At 34.6% G+C, this 16502-nt stretch overlaps 1 protein-coding gene across 3 annotated transcripts in view; it reads right to left on the bottom strand.

Annotated features, from left to right (window-relative positions):
- Window positions 1-16502, bottom strand: part of inpp4b (inositol polyphosphate-4-phosphatase type II B) — a 116143-nt gene that overhangs the window by 56679 nt on the left and 42962 nt on the right. For all 3 annotated transcript variants that reach the window (XM_052606922.1, XM_052606911.1, XM_052606931.1), the window contains one exon: window positions 1147-1255. In XM_052606922.1, coding sequence (XP_052462882.1) covers window positions 1147-1255 — 109 coding nt within the window. The remainder of the gene's footprint in view (window positions 1-1146; window positions 1256-16502) is intronic.

The raw sequence follows: 16502 nt of genomic DNA on the forward strand, positions 1-16502 counted from the left end.
CCATCCATTAACATGGAATCCACCCAGTCATCCATCCATCTATCTATCTATCCATTACCCATTCACCTTCCATCTACTGTATGTATCATGCATCCGACCACCCATCCATCTATTTATCTATCACACATTTATTAATCCATCCACCCACCCATCCATCTATCTAGCCATCACCCATCTATCTATCTATCACCCATCCATCCATCCATTACCAATGAATACACTCACCCATCCATCCATCTATCCATTACCCATCCACCTTCCCTTGGATGTATTATGCATTTTATTTATTTCTAACAATTTATTTCTACTTTTCCTGCATTCAAGTATAAATTCTGAATCTCGTTTGCTACCTCAATTCAAATTCAGTATTGTCATTTATAATGGATTCTCTATTTAAATCGCTTCAACTTTCTCTATTAAAATGGTGCTCAGTCGAAATATCCTCCATTTCCTCTCTCATGTCCTTCATCCATCTCCATAATGCTTCATAATTCTCACACCCTTCTGGATTCTTCCATATATTCAGTCTGTGCCTCTATCATGCTGATTAATCAAGGTTAAAGGGCTCTGCTGATGGCTGTGTCACTGCAAGTTATTGAGTTTAGGGGACATGAAGGGTGTTATGCAGCCTGTCTGTAAGAATAATAATGCTCAATTTTCCCCCGACACACAGAGCGAAAAGCAGCTAAGGACACAAATACAGCTCATTTCCACATGCCCATCACATATGTCTACATATACTGGATAAAATATTCCACAATAATCCATAAACATGCACGCACACATGCACATACGCGCACACACGCACACACACACTAAATGCTCTCTAAACAGATGCTTTACTCCTTCTGTCAACTGTGCAATTGAATTTCTTGGACGCCACACACAATATTCACTCTACTTTCCCTCACTGGCTGAAGACACATCCTGAGAGGTGATTTTCTATTGCCAGCCCTTACAAATTGCATGCATATGCACAAAAAAAAGAGGACAACTTTCCACAATACAAGCCACTCTTAATTTACAGTAGCTCAACAGCAGTCAAATGACAAGTTAGCTACATAACAAGCTACTATATACCTATATACTCGTCCCAGGCTACACTAGGTTATTGAGTCAGTAGCTAGTTGTAGTTGTTTAGCTTACCTTCTGGTGCATGTCGGCGGTAATGTGGTCCACCTCACCATCTTCGATCTCACCCATCTTCATCCGGCTCACCACCACTGTGCCCACTGTAGCTGAATCATCTGCTGTCCTGAAACACATCAACACAACGACACATGAGTCTCCATGCATGTGTGGCTATGTCTTCAAGCTAATATGAACATGAAGGATTCACCTATCAACTTTCATTACATTTTTTCATTTCCACTGGCGGGAAGAAACTAGTTGCGTGTAATGGTGTTGCGTAATTTAAGTACAAAATAAATGCAATCTGTTACAGTTACTGAGAAAAAAAATGTGTAATTAAAATAGTTACTTTTGAAAATAATTAGTAGAATGTTGCTATTCTGATGCTTTTGATTGGTTCTCTTGTTTGAATTTGCATTTGATTGGTTTTCTCTTGTCTGAAAGCTTTAGGCTACAACCTCTCTTAGGCCAGACCAGGCACCTTTTTTAATTGCTTTCTATTGGCAGTTAGTGTTTTGCACTCTGTTTATATGCCTCGGGCACCTTGTATTTTTTAGGAACACTCAGAGCACCTGAAATAAAAAAATAAAATAAAAAACTGTCTGGATGTCATTTGCATGTTTTTTTTTTTATTGTCAAATTGAATGAACAGAGAAGCCTAATCAAAAATGTTATCAAATGTAATCCATTACATTAATAAAGTAACTGAAAGAGTTACACTACTTATTACATTTTAAATAGGGTAACTTGTGACCTGTAACCTTTTACATTTCCAAAGTTCCTAACACTGTTCATTCCATCCAATCATATTAATTGTATATTTGCATAATTTGTGCGTCAATAAATAAAGTGCGTCAGAATCTCTGATTAAAAAAAATCTCCTGTAATTTGACACTGCAGCCTCGCTGAGGTCACTAAACCCCTATAAGAGATCCTGTAGACATTAGCATTGATGGATCAGGATTACTCTGTTTCTCAGTAGTAACCGTCTGCAGGTTTGGCTCGGTCGGATCAGGCCCCAGCTGTGGCTGTTCACGTGCCAGCAGACTTGGAGCGAGTCTGATATCTGAGGTTATGATTGACCTCAAATTAACTTTGAAGCTCGATTGAGTCATGGAGGAGAGAGAAAGACATCCAGTCAGCCTTTAGAGGCACACTGGCAAATGTCCCATCCATGAACATGACCTAGACAAATCTAATTGGCCCTGGGTCTCTTTATGACAACAGTAAATCAGAGAGTGTTGTTATGAGAGGAGCTAGCGCTTTATGCTAATAGATCTGAATGAGACTCCATTAGCAACCCATTTAACTTCTGTAATGTGACACTTTTCTGAATGAAACAGCATATTTCATGATCTAAAGAAACACGGACTGTTTATCAAATACAAGTAGTCATTACATTGCAAAAATGGTGCTCGATGGTTGGAGAGGGTTAATAAAGTGATAGGCATTAATGATGTTAGTCATTGTGGTACAATTTTTTAAATCTATATATTTTTACTTAAAGTCAGTGTCACTACATGCGCTGTGTCATACAAGAATATTCAACACTTTTAACGTCTGAATGGTGGTGGTGTATATAAATATAGGGAGGGGATTTTTCAGTGACTCTTTCTGCAAGTTATGCTGGTGGGTGACAACATAAGTGAATCACTGATTCATCCTATTCATTCAGAAAATGAGTGAGTCATTTAATCAATCATTCAAAAACGAATTTATGTTGCATGAAAGAGCATAAGATAAAAATTGTGCTATTGTAAAAAAAAAAAAAAAAAAAAAAAAAAAAAGACATAAAAAGTAAAAATTATGACATAATGACAAGGTCTACATTATGAGATTTCAGGACATAATTATGATTTTAAGATGCTAAGTCAATTATGAGGTAAAAAGTCAAATTTTAAGAAAGTAAATTATGGGATAAAAAGACAAATTTATGAGATACTATTTCAATTTTGAGGTAAAAAAAAATGACAGTCAAATATGGGCTAAAAATCTAAATTATAAACATATTTATGAAAAAAAAAATCTGAATTATGACACTAAGTCAATTATGGGATAAAAGTCAAAATTATGAGATACTACGTCAATTATGAAATAAGAATTCAAATTATTACACGTCATAATTATGAGTTAAAACATCAAAATCGTCATCATGACTTTTCACCTCTTGATTTCAACGTTTCTCCAATCTTGATTTTTCATGTCATAATTTTGACTATTTCTGACAATATCCTATTATGTCATAATTCTGAACTATCAAAGAAGGATTTTGTGTTTCAAAAACAGACAACATAATTGGCAGTCTCATGTCTAAAATGCAAGTTACTCCATATTATTTATAGTTATTGAGCTCTTGTATAAAATTAATAAACGCAGTCATGATGCCTTGTGTCTTATTAACTTCTGGGAAATGGCTCCAGCAATTGTTGCACATTTTAATGTGAAATTTTAATTATAGGAACTGAGTCTTGAGCAAACTACGTATGCACGTGTATCATCTACCAAAGTCCTGCAAAGTGTAAAAAAAAAAAGGGCAAAGGAAAGAGCAGCAGTGGTGAGAATCATAAATCTTCTCACATACAGCATCACAAGACTTGATGATTTATGATGTCTTTAAACTCGCAGCTGACTCTCACACTATTTCCCACTGTGACTAACAGCAGAGTCAATTAAGAGAGGCAGAATTAATATCTCTCTTTCAAAACGACATACATGTCTTCATTTTGAGGTAGAGGACATTTCAAGGATGCAGTGCTTTCCACACAGAGAAGACTTGATAGTCAAGATACTGTATTGGTGCCGCTCACTAAAGAACAGAGATAGGTTGAATTTGTACAAGATATTCAAGAAGGAGAGACGTGGAAAGCTAAATGAAGAGTCAGATTGAAAAGAAGCCCTTCAGTGGAATGCATGAAACGAACCTTACTCTTCACCAGCCGACACGCTGGATCTGTGTCACCTAAATCATCTGTAACACCTGAAGAGAGCGAACCGTTAGCACTGCCATTCAGCTCAGTTTCTCGGCTCAAATGCAATCTGCCATCTGAGATTCACCATTTATTTTTCATTGACTGCCAATGTAAATGTAAAATAATGAAATAACTAAATTTAAATAAAATAAACAAAAATGAAATAAAACACAAAACTATATTTAAAAATACAATAGACAAACTGTGAAATTACCTTAAATAATAGAAATAAAAATTAAATAAATATAATACAAAACTAAAAACTGCATTTATTATGCACAAAAAGTGCATAATTAAATTAAAAATAAATACAAAGAAAAATTGAAAAATAAAATAAAATAAAAAATAAAATAAAATAAAATAAAATAAAATAAAATAAAATAAAAATGTATAAGCAGCTAGCTCATGGGTAAAAATATAAATAAAAAGTTCAAAGGAAAATTTATCTTTAAATACAGTATACATTTTCTGTACATTAAACAATTCTGACATTCATTTGCGTCCATGGCTGAAAGCATAGTTAAATAAATATGTGTTAAAAACTGTCATACATTATTGATTCCTCATCTCACTATGAATCAGAAACTCCTTTTCACCTTCGCAAGTTAAATAATAAAAATGTTGTGAACCGGTACATATGCATACACTGAAAGGATCCAACTCAAAAGAAGGATTCATTCATGAATCAGACATGGCCAGCCGACTCTTTCCATGGGTGATCAGTCAAAATAGAGCAGCGGTGAAGCTGTAACACAGTCTCAGTCTTGTTCTGCCAAGTTCTCCCATACATCTCACCCCACATATAAGAAATCCTCTGATTTGTGTCCTGCATAAAAAGCTGGACGGTGCTAAAAATAGCTTCCTGGTTTTATGATCGTCTGTATGAGTAAAGCTGGCACGACTCTGAGTGAGAGTTACTCTGAATGAGCCGTTTCTTCCCTGTGTTTTTCCCATGACTCAGCAGTAAATGCATTCGGATGGCCGTCTCAGTCAGTGCGTCGACACACTGAGCTTCTGAACAGAAAAGTGGCAGAAATCGACCGAGCAGATGCTTGTTTTGGAGCATTTCCAGTCTTTCTAAACAGACGCCGTGCAACAGCTACTCATGAATACGAACGAGCAGTCCCCTTGCTATTTTTACAGTGGAACATCTAAAATGAACTGAATTCATTCAAAAAGCATGTTGCAGGCTGAGGTGAGAGGACGCTGGCCGGCCGCTCGATGTTATTCTGTATGAAAGCAGGCGTCTGATGGATGCTGCGGAGCGCTGTGAAAGGTCATTCATCAGTTGATTTCCGAGGGCTGTTAAAAACTCAACCTCAAATGGGGTCATGTTATGAAGCTCATGCTGTAACCTTGTATTAAAGACCCTATGTTTCATTCCAGAAAGGTGGCTATCTTTTAAAAAAAGGGTAATTGAGAAATAGGTCGGTCTGTGTACCTGGGATCATTATTAGGGCAAACCTGAAACCTGTCAAGAACACGACTGGGTCAGATTTAACCCTAAAATCACAAGAAAGGTTGAGGAACACAATTATGCATAAAGAATATGTAGTCCACTTTTTAAGAACTAAAAATTTAAAAAATTCTAGAAATAATTCAAGTAGTAAAAATTGTAATTAAAAATTAAAAAATTAACATGATTGTTATGACAATGAAATAAATATTTTTTTCTTTTTCTTTTCTTCATGAAAATGATTAAATAAATACATCATTCTTTGTGTGTGTGTGTGTGTGTGTGTTAGATTTTGAGGCGAAATGTGACATGGTCTTGTTTTCCTGCATGCTAAAATGTCATGTATAAACTAGTGAATTCAGGTAAACATTTGTTGATTAAATTCCCCTAGCTATTCTGTTTGAGGATCCTGTGTGGCACAGTTTTTACTGAGGCTCATGAATCGAAGCGTCATGCCCATTCAAAGTGAGGGCACGTGCCCCCCCTTTAGATTTCTGAGCCAAGTGGATTTTAAATGCAGCTTCCAAATGACAAAAACAATTGTGAATAATATTTTTTATATATATTTGATCACACCGGTGTGATTAGACCGTTCAGTGCACAGCATCAGCAGCTAAATTCAGATCTGTGTTCGCTGGCTGGCGCTGAGCCAGAGACAGATGCGTTCGTACAACGCTTCATGATAACCCATCAGAAACGATTCTGTTGCGCTTATGAATGCAATGGCCAATCAGAGACGTGCAATTTAGTCATCACTGAAACGCTGTGTTTTGTTCACTTGCTCGCTGAATTATTTAGCGAATTCTCTCATCAGAAACAACTAAAAGTGCAGATGTGCATACGAATGTAAGATATTGGTTTCATAATGTAAAGTGCTTCGGTGATTTTAATGGGAGTTGTTGAGAGTGCCTGAACTCCGGCTAGACTGAATGAAAATGTTCTTTACTCTCGGTAAGATCAAAGTAACAATATAACAATATTGTTATTTAAAGTTGTATTTAATGCAAATTCAGTCGTATTAAACATTTTATGGCATGACACTCATATATGGCACTTAAGTAAAAAGTTGGGTTTTTGTGTTTACTTAATAGATCACACTACTTTGCCCATCACCATTTATTGATCAAATAATCTATAAAGGTGCAAAATGCATTCACTTACACATATTTGAGAATCAAGATATTTCCTGATATATTAAGCATGTTTGGAATTGTTTTGAATAAAAAAGGAAAAATAAATACATAAATCATAAGCCTATATCAGTTATACAGTGCTATTGTAGCTGCTGTGTCACATGACAACCAAGACGAATAAATGAATTGGCTCATGCTCTGGAGATGACTTCTTTTGCACATTTCTTCTTTTTTTGGACAAATCTGTGGAATTTAAAGAATGGATTTAAACATGGTAAAATGTGTTAAACCAAACAGAGAGTGCTTCTGTCTTATTGGCAGATGAAAGCATGATCAAATTAGCAGAAATATTTAATAAAACAGCCATTTTTAGGACTTTGTGCAAGAGGGAGACAAACCTTTTAAGCGGCCTCAGACTGATTTTGCTCATGAGGGCTGAAACACATGAGTTTGAGTTGTGCAACTTTCAGAAATCTCTGTCTGATGAGCACCAACAAAATGATTAAAATTATAATCAGTTTGACCAATATTGAAAATACTTCTGGTCTAATCAAAAAAAAAAAAAAAAAAAAGAAATTATAATAATCTAGAAATCTAAAATAAATAAATACTGTACTACTATAAATATCAGTTGATAACAATAATGCAATTCATATAATTGGTATAATATCTTAAATAACACTTAAAAAATATATTAGTTTAAAACCCTTTAAAATAATATAATTAGTGTAATACCTTAAAAATATTTATTTGATAATATAATAATAATTAGAAATATAAAATAAAATACAAAAATGGTTATATAAACAGCATCAGCTGATAACCTAAATAATAATATTAATACAACTGATGTTATATAGTAGAACGAATGAACAAATAAATTAACTATAAAGTAAATAAAGTATAATATAAGAACACATAAAACATTAAAATAACAATATTATTATAATTTGTGTAATGTCTTAAAAAACTAATAAATAATATTTTAAAATAAAAGAACAACACATTAAAATGGTAATATAACAGCATAACTTTAAAATATAACTTAATATAATCAGTGGGATTTCTTAAAAAAATGAATAAATAATATTTTAAAATATAAAACAACAAAAATATTAAAAAAACATCAGTTGAGAACTTTAAAATTATAATTTTAATATAATTGATGTTGTATGGTAAAATAAATAAATAATAATATCAAAATATATCAAAGTAATAAACAAAAATATAAAATATATTTGTCTATAACCATAAATCGACCTGTAGGATTTTAATACATAAAATGTTTGTTAGTGTAAATAGGAACGCTGTCAAAATGCTGTCAAATCAATCTAGAAATTTATGAATTCTATCATTTCTGGAAACATTTTGCCACTATATGAGCAATGTGATCACATCAGCCACTCAAGCACAAGCACATTAAGACATCTCACACATTTCAGTGGCAGTGCGTCATTAATAAAGCAAGCAGTCTATTGGTAGTCACCACATCACGTGGCTGCTCTTCTCTTCTGCATAATTCATAAGCATCGCTGACAAACAGTGACTCATCCCAGCAGCTCCCCGTCCTCGCACGTTTCTCTTCACAGTTTGTCAACGCTGCTGAAAATGTGTTTTCACAAGGCACTTGTTCTATCAGCTCAACAAGTTCACAGCGGACTCACAGTCCACTCCACAACATCTCCATCCCGCAGCGCTTTACTCTCCACAAACATCAGAATCTCTCCCGCACCGTCCCAGATAAACAGCCCCCTCAGATAATGCAAACGACAAGCTCACCTTCAGCGCTGAAGTGTCCTGGTCTGTGCAGTGTTCGTGAATGTGAAAGTGTCTCAGGCCAGTCAAAATGTCAAGCGAACGACAGCTTCCTGCAGGGGAAAGTGAGCAAAGGGTACCACAGACTAAAAATACCCTGTTCTGCGGGTCTGGACGGAAATAGCTTAAAGGTAAGGGCTCAGTCTCAAAAAGAAGACTCTTGAGACACTCGGCATCTTTTAGAAACTCTCAAAGCCTTTAGTGAAGAAACCAAGCACTTGTATTTTACACCCCACACATGAATAATGAAGCATTCGAAACATGCTGGGTTATGAATAGAGCAAGACTCCTGTAAAATAATAGTTTGTCACCGGACTGTGTTTGTACGATAGCGAGGTACTATTCTTCAAAAAATGCTTACGTTTCAAACTCCAGAATCTTGTAATGCATCGTTTAATTTAATTCCTATTTATATGATAAACTGATGAACATGACTGTTCATCATGATAATTGTATATATATATATTTGATCTTATATCAAATAAATAAACTGAATTAATTAAATGAAATCTACAAGACTCAATCACATGATTCCCAAACAACCATTCTTTTCTTTTCTTTATACAAATTAAGAAATTACATTGTGCATAGGTAAAGCCTTTTAGGACAATAATTTAAGATAGTTAGGATGTTATTATTTGACATTATTTTCATGATAATTAATTATATTTTCTTTCGAATACATTTTAGTATCATTGACATTCCATTATAGTTTTTAGTAACATATTGGAACAGTTTTTATTTTTGCTTTTTCTGTTTTCAATTGCACTTTACTTAACATTTTTTGACATTTTGTCATTTTTAATAGTCTTCTTTTTATATATATATATATATATATATATATATATATATATATTCTTTATATATATATATATATATACATATATACATATACATATACATATATATATACATATATATATACATATATATATACATATATATATATATATATATATATATATATATATATATATATATATATATATATATATATATATATATATATCACTGATTCTTGAGAGTCGGGACAAAACAGGTTTTAAAAAACTTTTTTTTTAAATACACACTATATCAATTAAAGTTATATGTTTCTGCAGAGAAAGGTCCTAGCTATTTAACCATGTAAAGGAACAGGTTCTAAATAAAAACACATTTTCAACAAATCAACATGTTTTCATTCAGAACTTGTTTAGTGTCAACTCCATCAGACACACTAAAAAGTATAAAATTTTAATTCTTTCAATCCAACAAGAAACTAAAATTCTGAAGTATATTGTAATAGTGTTTAGTTACTCTGATATGTAAAAAAATACAATATATACACTTAGGTTGTGATTCCACACTATTCTGAAAACTCAGATTTCTAAATATTAGCATTTTCAAACATTGATTTTAACTTTAATATTTCCTTAAATAAATAAAGAATAAATAAAACATAAGAGAATGTAGATCAGATGGTCCTTTATTACAAAAACAACATAAACTGAAGGAAGAATATTTTTTCCCCAAAAGATTAACAAAAAAATACATCCAACGCTGTTGATGAAGATCTGACGGTGTTGACGAAAAACTGATGGTGTTGACAAAAATATGTGTGCATTGCTGATTAATGAACAGATGTGCTTTTCAAATACTATACTAAAACTACTCATTGTTTTTAAAGTACTGTAAAGCAAACTATAATTAAGATATTGCACATACACCATTTCCAACTATTATAAATTACACCGTTTCCAACTATCAAAAAAAAAAGAACAATAAGGGAAACCAGGGGCCCTCCTCCCCCAATTTTTTCATCTATCTCCTCTATACCACTTCCTGCTCTTCTTTTTCTCATCCACCTCTTCTCCTCTTCTTTTCCTCTTCTTTTTACTTTGAAGTGAGGTGTGTGTGTGTGTGTGATGTGTTTGCCCTGCACTGCCTACTTTATACTGGGTGTGATCTTAAATTAACAACAATAGTGCAACACATAATCTAAGCTGCGTTTATGCCTTGGGCAGCAGGCGTCGGACATGCTCACGCTCTATGAAGTCCATCACATCAGGGGCTATGCTGTAGATCTCTCGTTTTCTTAATTTGACTGGTGATGCAATTCCCATTAGTTTCACTATGATGTCTTTAACTGGGCAGAAACAGACATCCTTTGTGAGAAGCTTAGGCTGATACTTTGCTGTTGGACCATGGGGATGCAGAAACTCCACTTTCACATCTTGATGCTCAGTATCCACGGCAATGGTCTTGGCTAGCCACCAGTGGTCATCATATACTACTGCTAGCCAGTCTCCATTGTTAAGGCTGCTAACAGTCGTTACTGTCACAGTACCCTCAGGACTTTTCAGAGGCTCCTCATCTAACTCCTCCTCCATTACATCTTCCCCCCCTACCATCTCTTTTTCCATCTCCTCCAACAACATGGCCAAAGGTCTTTTCTTCCCTGCCCTCCTTGTATCACTCTGCTGTTCCTCTGGGTAGCCATGGAAATAGAAGGTAGCTGGGCTGAAGCACTGGCAAACCAACATCTTGCTGCAAAAGCAGGATAGTTGTCTGTGCTGGATCCTGTTCTCATGTGGGATGACCTGGTGTATTTTTCTGGTTGAGGGAACCTGTTTGAGAGGATGCATGAGAAGTGTATCATATCTTTGCATGTCTTCTTCTGCAATGTGATACAGCTGAATGCTCTTCAGACTGTTTGAGACCTTTACAAAGAATGTGTGTCCATCTGTCACATCATTTCCTCTCAGGACCAGGTTGTCAGCTGTTCTTTTCACTGTTCCGCCAATGCCGTCTGGTGTGCCCTTACCATGGGAAGTGGGGAAGAAGTTCCATGTGGCTCTTTCAAACCCAAGTGTAGGTGGGATACAAGACAGAAGGAAAAAATTCTTCTTGTTCTTATATTGTTTACTTGGACCATCAGACCAAAAGTGCACAGTGGTGACCTGTGGATATCTTGTTTTGATATCTTTTAGGACTGGATCCATGTGTGTCCAGATTGCTGCAGCATCCTGTCTCTTTGACTCTGAAAGTGTGCAAAAACCTGCCTTTCCACCCTTAATGTAATACATTCCAGTATGTAGAGTTAGCTGTGGCAGATTTTGTCCAAAATGGCAGGCCTGTACTTCAGATTGATACTTGCATCTCCAGAATTCTGAAAAGTCAACGTGAACAATTGCTGTACTTTCTTCACAAGTCTCAATTGTGTTTCTGTATGCTTTTGACTGGTTTCGGACTAAACACACATGTGTTGTGGTTTCATTTCGGAGTATTTGCTCATAGAGTTTAATTAGCTTTGAAAGACTGCCACTGTGTTGGACGAGTTTAGTGTTGATTCCATTGACTGTCTCTTCTTGAACTCTCTCCCACTGCTTCCACTGAACATGGATTTTGTCTTGCTCTTGGGTTGTAACTGTTCCTTTGTTTACACATCGTGAGCAGGTGCGAAGAAGGCAGGCCTCACTTGCTGGAGAGCAACAAACTAATTGAAAACTGTCATCCAGTTTGTTTGACTTCACAACACCAGACATTCTAAGGACCTCAAGAATTAAGTATGCATTTTCATGCTTTTGACATAGACATGTCTTCCGATCAGATGCTTTTGGTGCTGTAATATAGAATGGTTTCAGAGAACAGAAAGAAGAATAGCTCAGCTTCACAGTAGGGTTACTAATGAGGAAGTCAGAGTGGAGGTTGATCATGGAGTCTGCCAGGATCATTCTCTGCTGCTTTATCTTATTCCTAGTGATGGTGTCAGTCTTATCAGTGGTCACACGTGCAGAGTTCAGAAAAAAATCCTTAACAGTTTCTGTTATACCCTTTAGGAATGTTGGCTTTTTCTTTGTCTGTTTCTTTCCTCTTATTAACTTGTAGGTTATCCCAAACTGGTGGATTTGGTGAAGGAGACGATACTTTTTGAGAATCTTGCCTGAAGACACACTTAGTGCTGGTTCCTGACGCCATGGCCCAGGAGTTTGTTTGTTTTTCTTCAGCTCTCTTCTGAGGATGTTGTGGAATAGAAGGACTTTCTTGATTTTTGGATTCCTAATGTTGCTTTCTGATAGCATCTTCTTTGTTTCTGTGCCTGGGGAGTCAAGTGGTGTTTTATTTGTAGCGTTTCTTCTTCGATATATTTTCTTTCTCAGTTTGTTTCGTTGTTTTGTTACCTTCTTAAGCTTCTCTTTCAAAGTTTTTATTTCTCTTGAATGCCTTTTTCTCGTTTTACTCCTCTCCCTTTTCTGTCTAAGAGACTGTCTGCTGTGTCTGGCATTATATTCTTGAATATCCTGATCTTGCGGACTATCTGGAGGGGTGTGTGCCCTCAGCACTGCATCTTCAATGGATCTTTTCTCTCTAGACCTTTTCTGTGCCTCTCTCCAATACTTTCTCTGATTCCTCTTTGCCCTGTCTCCCATCTCGTCTATTTGTATTACTTTTTTGTCTTTAACTCTCTTCTTCCACCTTTGTCTTTCCTTCTCTTGCAGAGCATGCTTGCTCTCTTGGTCACTGTTTAATTTTTCTCTTCTCTTTCGTTGGTACTCTCTATTTCTTCTCCTTTGATCCTCAACTGACAATTTCTGTCTAGCCATGCTTTCCTAAAATACAAATTGAAATAAAGAAAAATTTACTTGAATAAGAGTATAGAATCAGATTTCTTGAATAGTGGATGGATGTAAAATCCTCAAGGTGCAGTATGTAGTTTTCATATAAAATCTACACACTGGCTTCTCATTCCTCTATCTCTGTGTCTATATATACACACACATACAGTATATATGTAAAGTATGTAAGTATATATATATATATATATATATATATATATATATATATATATATATATATATATATATATATATATATATATATATATATATTATATATAAATAACATGTTACACAATAACAAGCAGACCACTGCCTGCCCATTCTTTACAAGTCAGATGCGTATGGTTAAATAATGTAATGCAAGCTAAATGTGCATTTAAGTGTAAATAAAACCCTGAAATAATAGTTTAATCTTATACTATATTTACAAACAATATTATAATCGCACATTGAGAGGTTATTGGTGGATTTGTCAACTCCATCAGCTTACAGGTCAACTCCGTCAGACATAGAACCTGACGGAGTTGACGTCTGACGGAGTTGACATAAGGGCATATATTTTCCCTCCAAAACATGTATTGTACACTACAGCTAGGTAGTTTTTCCTCAGTTGCTAGCTGTCCCAATAACCTCACTAAAATACTTAAATTCAATCCACTGTGGTTTATAAAAAGTATCTTAACAGAAAGATGGTGTTGACATGGTGCAGCTGTGACCATAGGAATATTGACATTGTTTGTCTAATATATTAAAAAAATGTAAACATACCAGAGCATGTGTGGTAGTGCTGCATTCACCACAGGCAGGGAGATGAAAAGGGGTCCTCAGGGATATAGCTGACCTGAATTTCCTGATTTAAATAGCTTTATTAAAAAAATCTGACGGAGTTGACAGAAACTGAGGACACAACTTTAATAGGTAGATTTTTATGGAAAATATAGTTTGATGTTCACTTCATGCATTGTTTTTTATATTTATACCTCTTATTTTTTATTGGCTATATATGTTTTCACAATTTTAGAGCTTTTTTAAAGTTTTTTGGTATGATTAATATTGTGACCGCTTGCTGAGGACAAGTGCAATAACATGGACCTTCTAACCACAGACCACACATTAAAAAAAAAAAACCCAAAAAGATAAAAAAGTTTATTCTAAAAATTACATGGGTATATACAATTCCTTTAGATTTAACTTTGTAATTATGTCAATCATGATGATTTTTTAAATTTTTGCTATAAATTAGACTTTTCTATATGGGACATGTTTTGTCCCAACTCTCAAGAATCATTGATATATATAATATAATATAATATAATATAATTAAATGTCAATTTAGTTTTTATTAGTTTTTTTAATTTCAGTTGTTTATTTTAATTTCAGTTTTAGTTCAATTTAATAACCCTGATTCTCATAACTATAATAATACAACACCAGTGAAACACCAGGATGTACTGTATAAAAACTCCAATTTCAATAATATGTATTTAAGATTTATATTCATGGATTTATTGTATCAAAGAAATGAGGATAAAAAAATCTTGCTGTTCCTAAAAAATAAAAATAATAATAAATGCAACAAATCCTGATGCTCCTAATAATAATAATAATAATAATAATAATAAACTATCATATCAATAAAATGTAATCTATCATAAGATATTTATTACTTTTAATTACTGGGTCAAATGTGGCTATAGATGATGTCTTGAGATGTTTTTTAGTTTTTAGATGTGTCCTTTCACTAGTAAAAGTAAACTGCTTCAGCCTGTAGTGAGTCAAACAGAGAACAGTGACACCTGAGCTGAGACGGTCATCTGTGAGCGGGATGTTGATGAGACTCATGATATTGACAGTCTCTCTCTCTCTCGCTCGCTCCTGAAAGTCCCCATGCAGGAAAACCATCATAACTTCCTATCTCTGTTATAGTTCCTTATTATTATGTTAAACCATTGCTATTGGTCATCCTCATGTCTGTTTGTGGGTTTTACAAACATTTAACTGATGAAATGCTTTCAAAAGCGCTTGTGACTAAACCTCATAACGTTAACATTGGATCCTCAAACAGTCAGTGAAGCCTCAGAACTCAACCCACCTCCAGTACAAGAGTATAACGTGCTGATGTTGAAGAAACACAGCGATATCTTCACTCATTAAACACTAGAAGATTCTATAAGAGTCTAAGAGTTAAATATCCCGTGCATAGCGCTTCATCTTATATGTCATGAGACTCTGGCCAAATGTATTCAACATCAGGAAAATCTGAGCTTCCATATAGACACAATAAACTTTATAGTCTGTAAGCTCATGAAAACGTAAAGCGATGCACTTACTGACTCAGATGAGACCTTTCAAATGATGGACAAAACACACCTCCAGCATTCGATGGTAAATAAGCTCGTTTACTCGTTAACATTTGAGCGTGATTTTCATAAAATGTTACGTGTAAGTAAAGAAATTAACATTAGGGAGCTTTATATTTCTCCATTAAATTGCCTAAGGATCACATAATTAGCTTGAATTTGCTGAAAACACCATTTAAAACCCATCTCAGAGCATTTATATATATATATATATATATATATATATATATATATATATATATATATATATATATATATATATATATATATATTAGTGCATAAATATACTATACCAGATATTACATGATACACTAAATTAGAATAAATTAATTGAAAATAAAATAAAATAAAATAATATATATATATATATATATATATATATATATATATATATATATATATATATATATATATATATATTTTTTTTTTTTTTTTTTTTTTCAAAGGTTCAGTGGCTCCATTATATTTCAGTGTGACTTGCGTGCCTACTTCATAGGGTTTATATTTTTAGAAATACTGTCATTACTTTAACCCAGTCGTGGTAACTCCAGTTTTGAAGTTTCCAGGTTTCTCATAATTGTGGGAAGCCTGTAGGAACCTTTGAGAAACCTTTATTTGTAGTAGTGTAAGATGCAATCCACTGTATAATGACTGCTCCTGTAAATATGCTCCTTCTGAAGGGATCATTAGAGGCCTGATCGCCTGCTCGCCTCCGTCATGAGCTGCTCTGCACAAAATCACCACGCTTGGCATCCCTGTCAGAGATGAAACAGACTACTTCTTCAGTGGAAACACGTTGTGTGTGTGTGTGTGTGAGCGCGTGTCATTAAAACAGTAAGCAGCTCCTCGAGCTTGACCTGTGTGTCAGACTGTGACGAGCCAAGCTTATCCCCGTCCCTCCGGCGTCAGAGCCCACCTCCACCGCACAAGCTCCTCTGTTAGCCATCTTACCTCCGCGTGGAGGAGCTCGGTCTAATACCTCCAGACTAACAATGAGAGCAAAGAGAAATGGGCCACGCTCGTCTGACAGTGTGCTCACC

The sequence above is a fragment of the Carassius gibelio genome, chromosome A1 (assembly GCF_023724105.1).
Source record: "Carassius gibelio isolate Cgi1373 ecotype wild population from Czech Republic chromosome A1, carGib1.2-hapl.c, whole genome shotgun sequence".
Taxonomy (NCBI): domain Eukaryota; kingdom Metazoa; phylum Chordata; class Actinopteri; order Cypriniformes; family Cyprinidae; genus Carassius; species Carassius gibelio.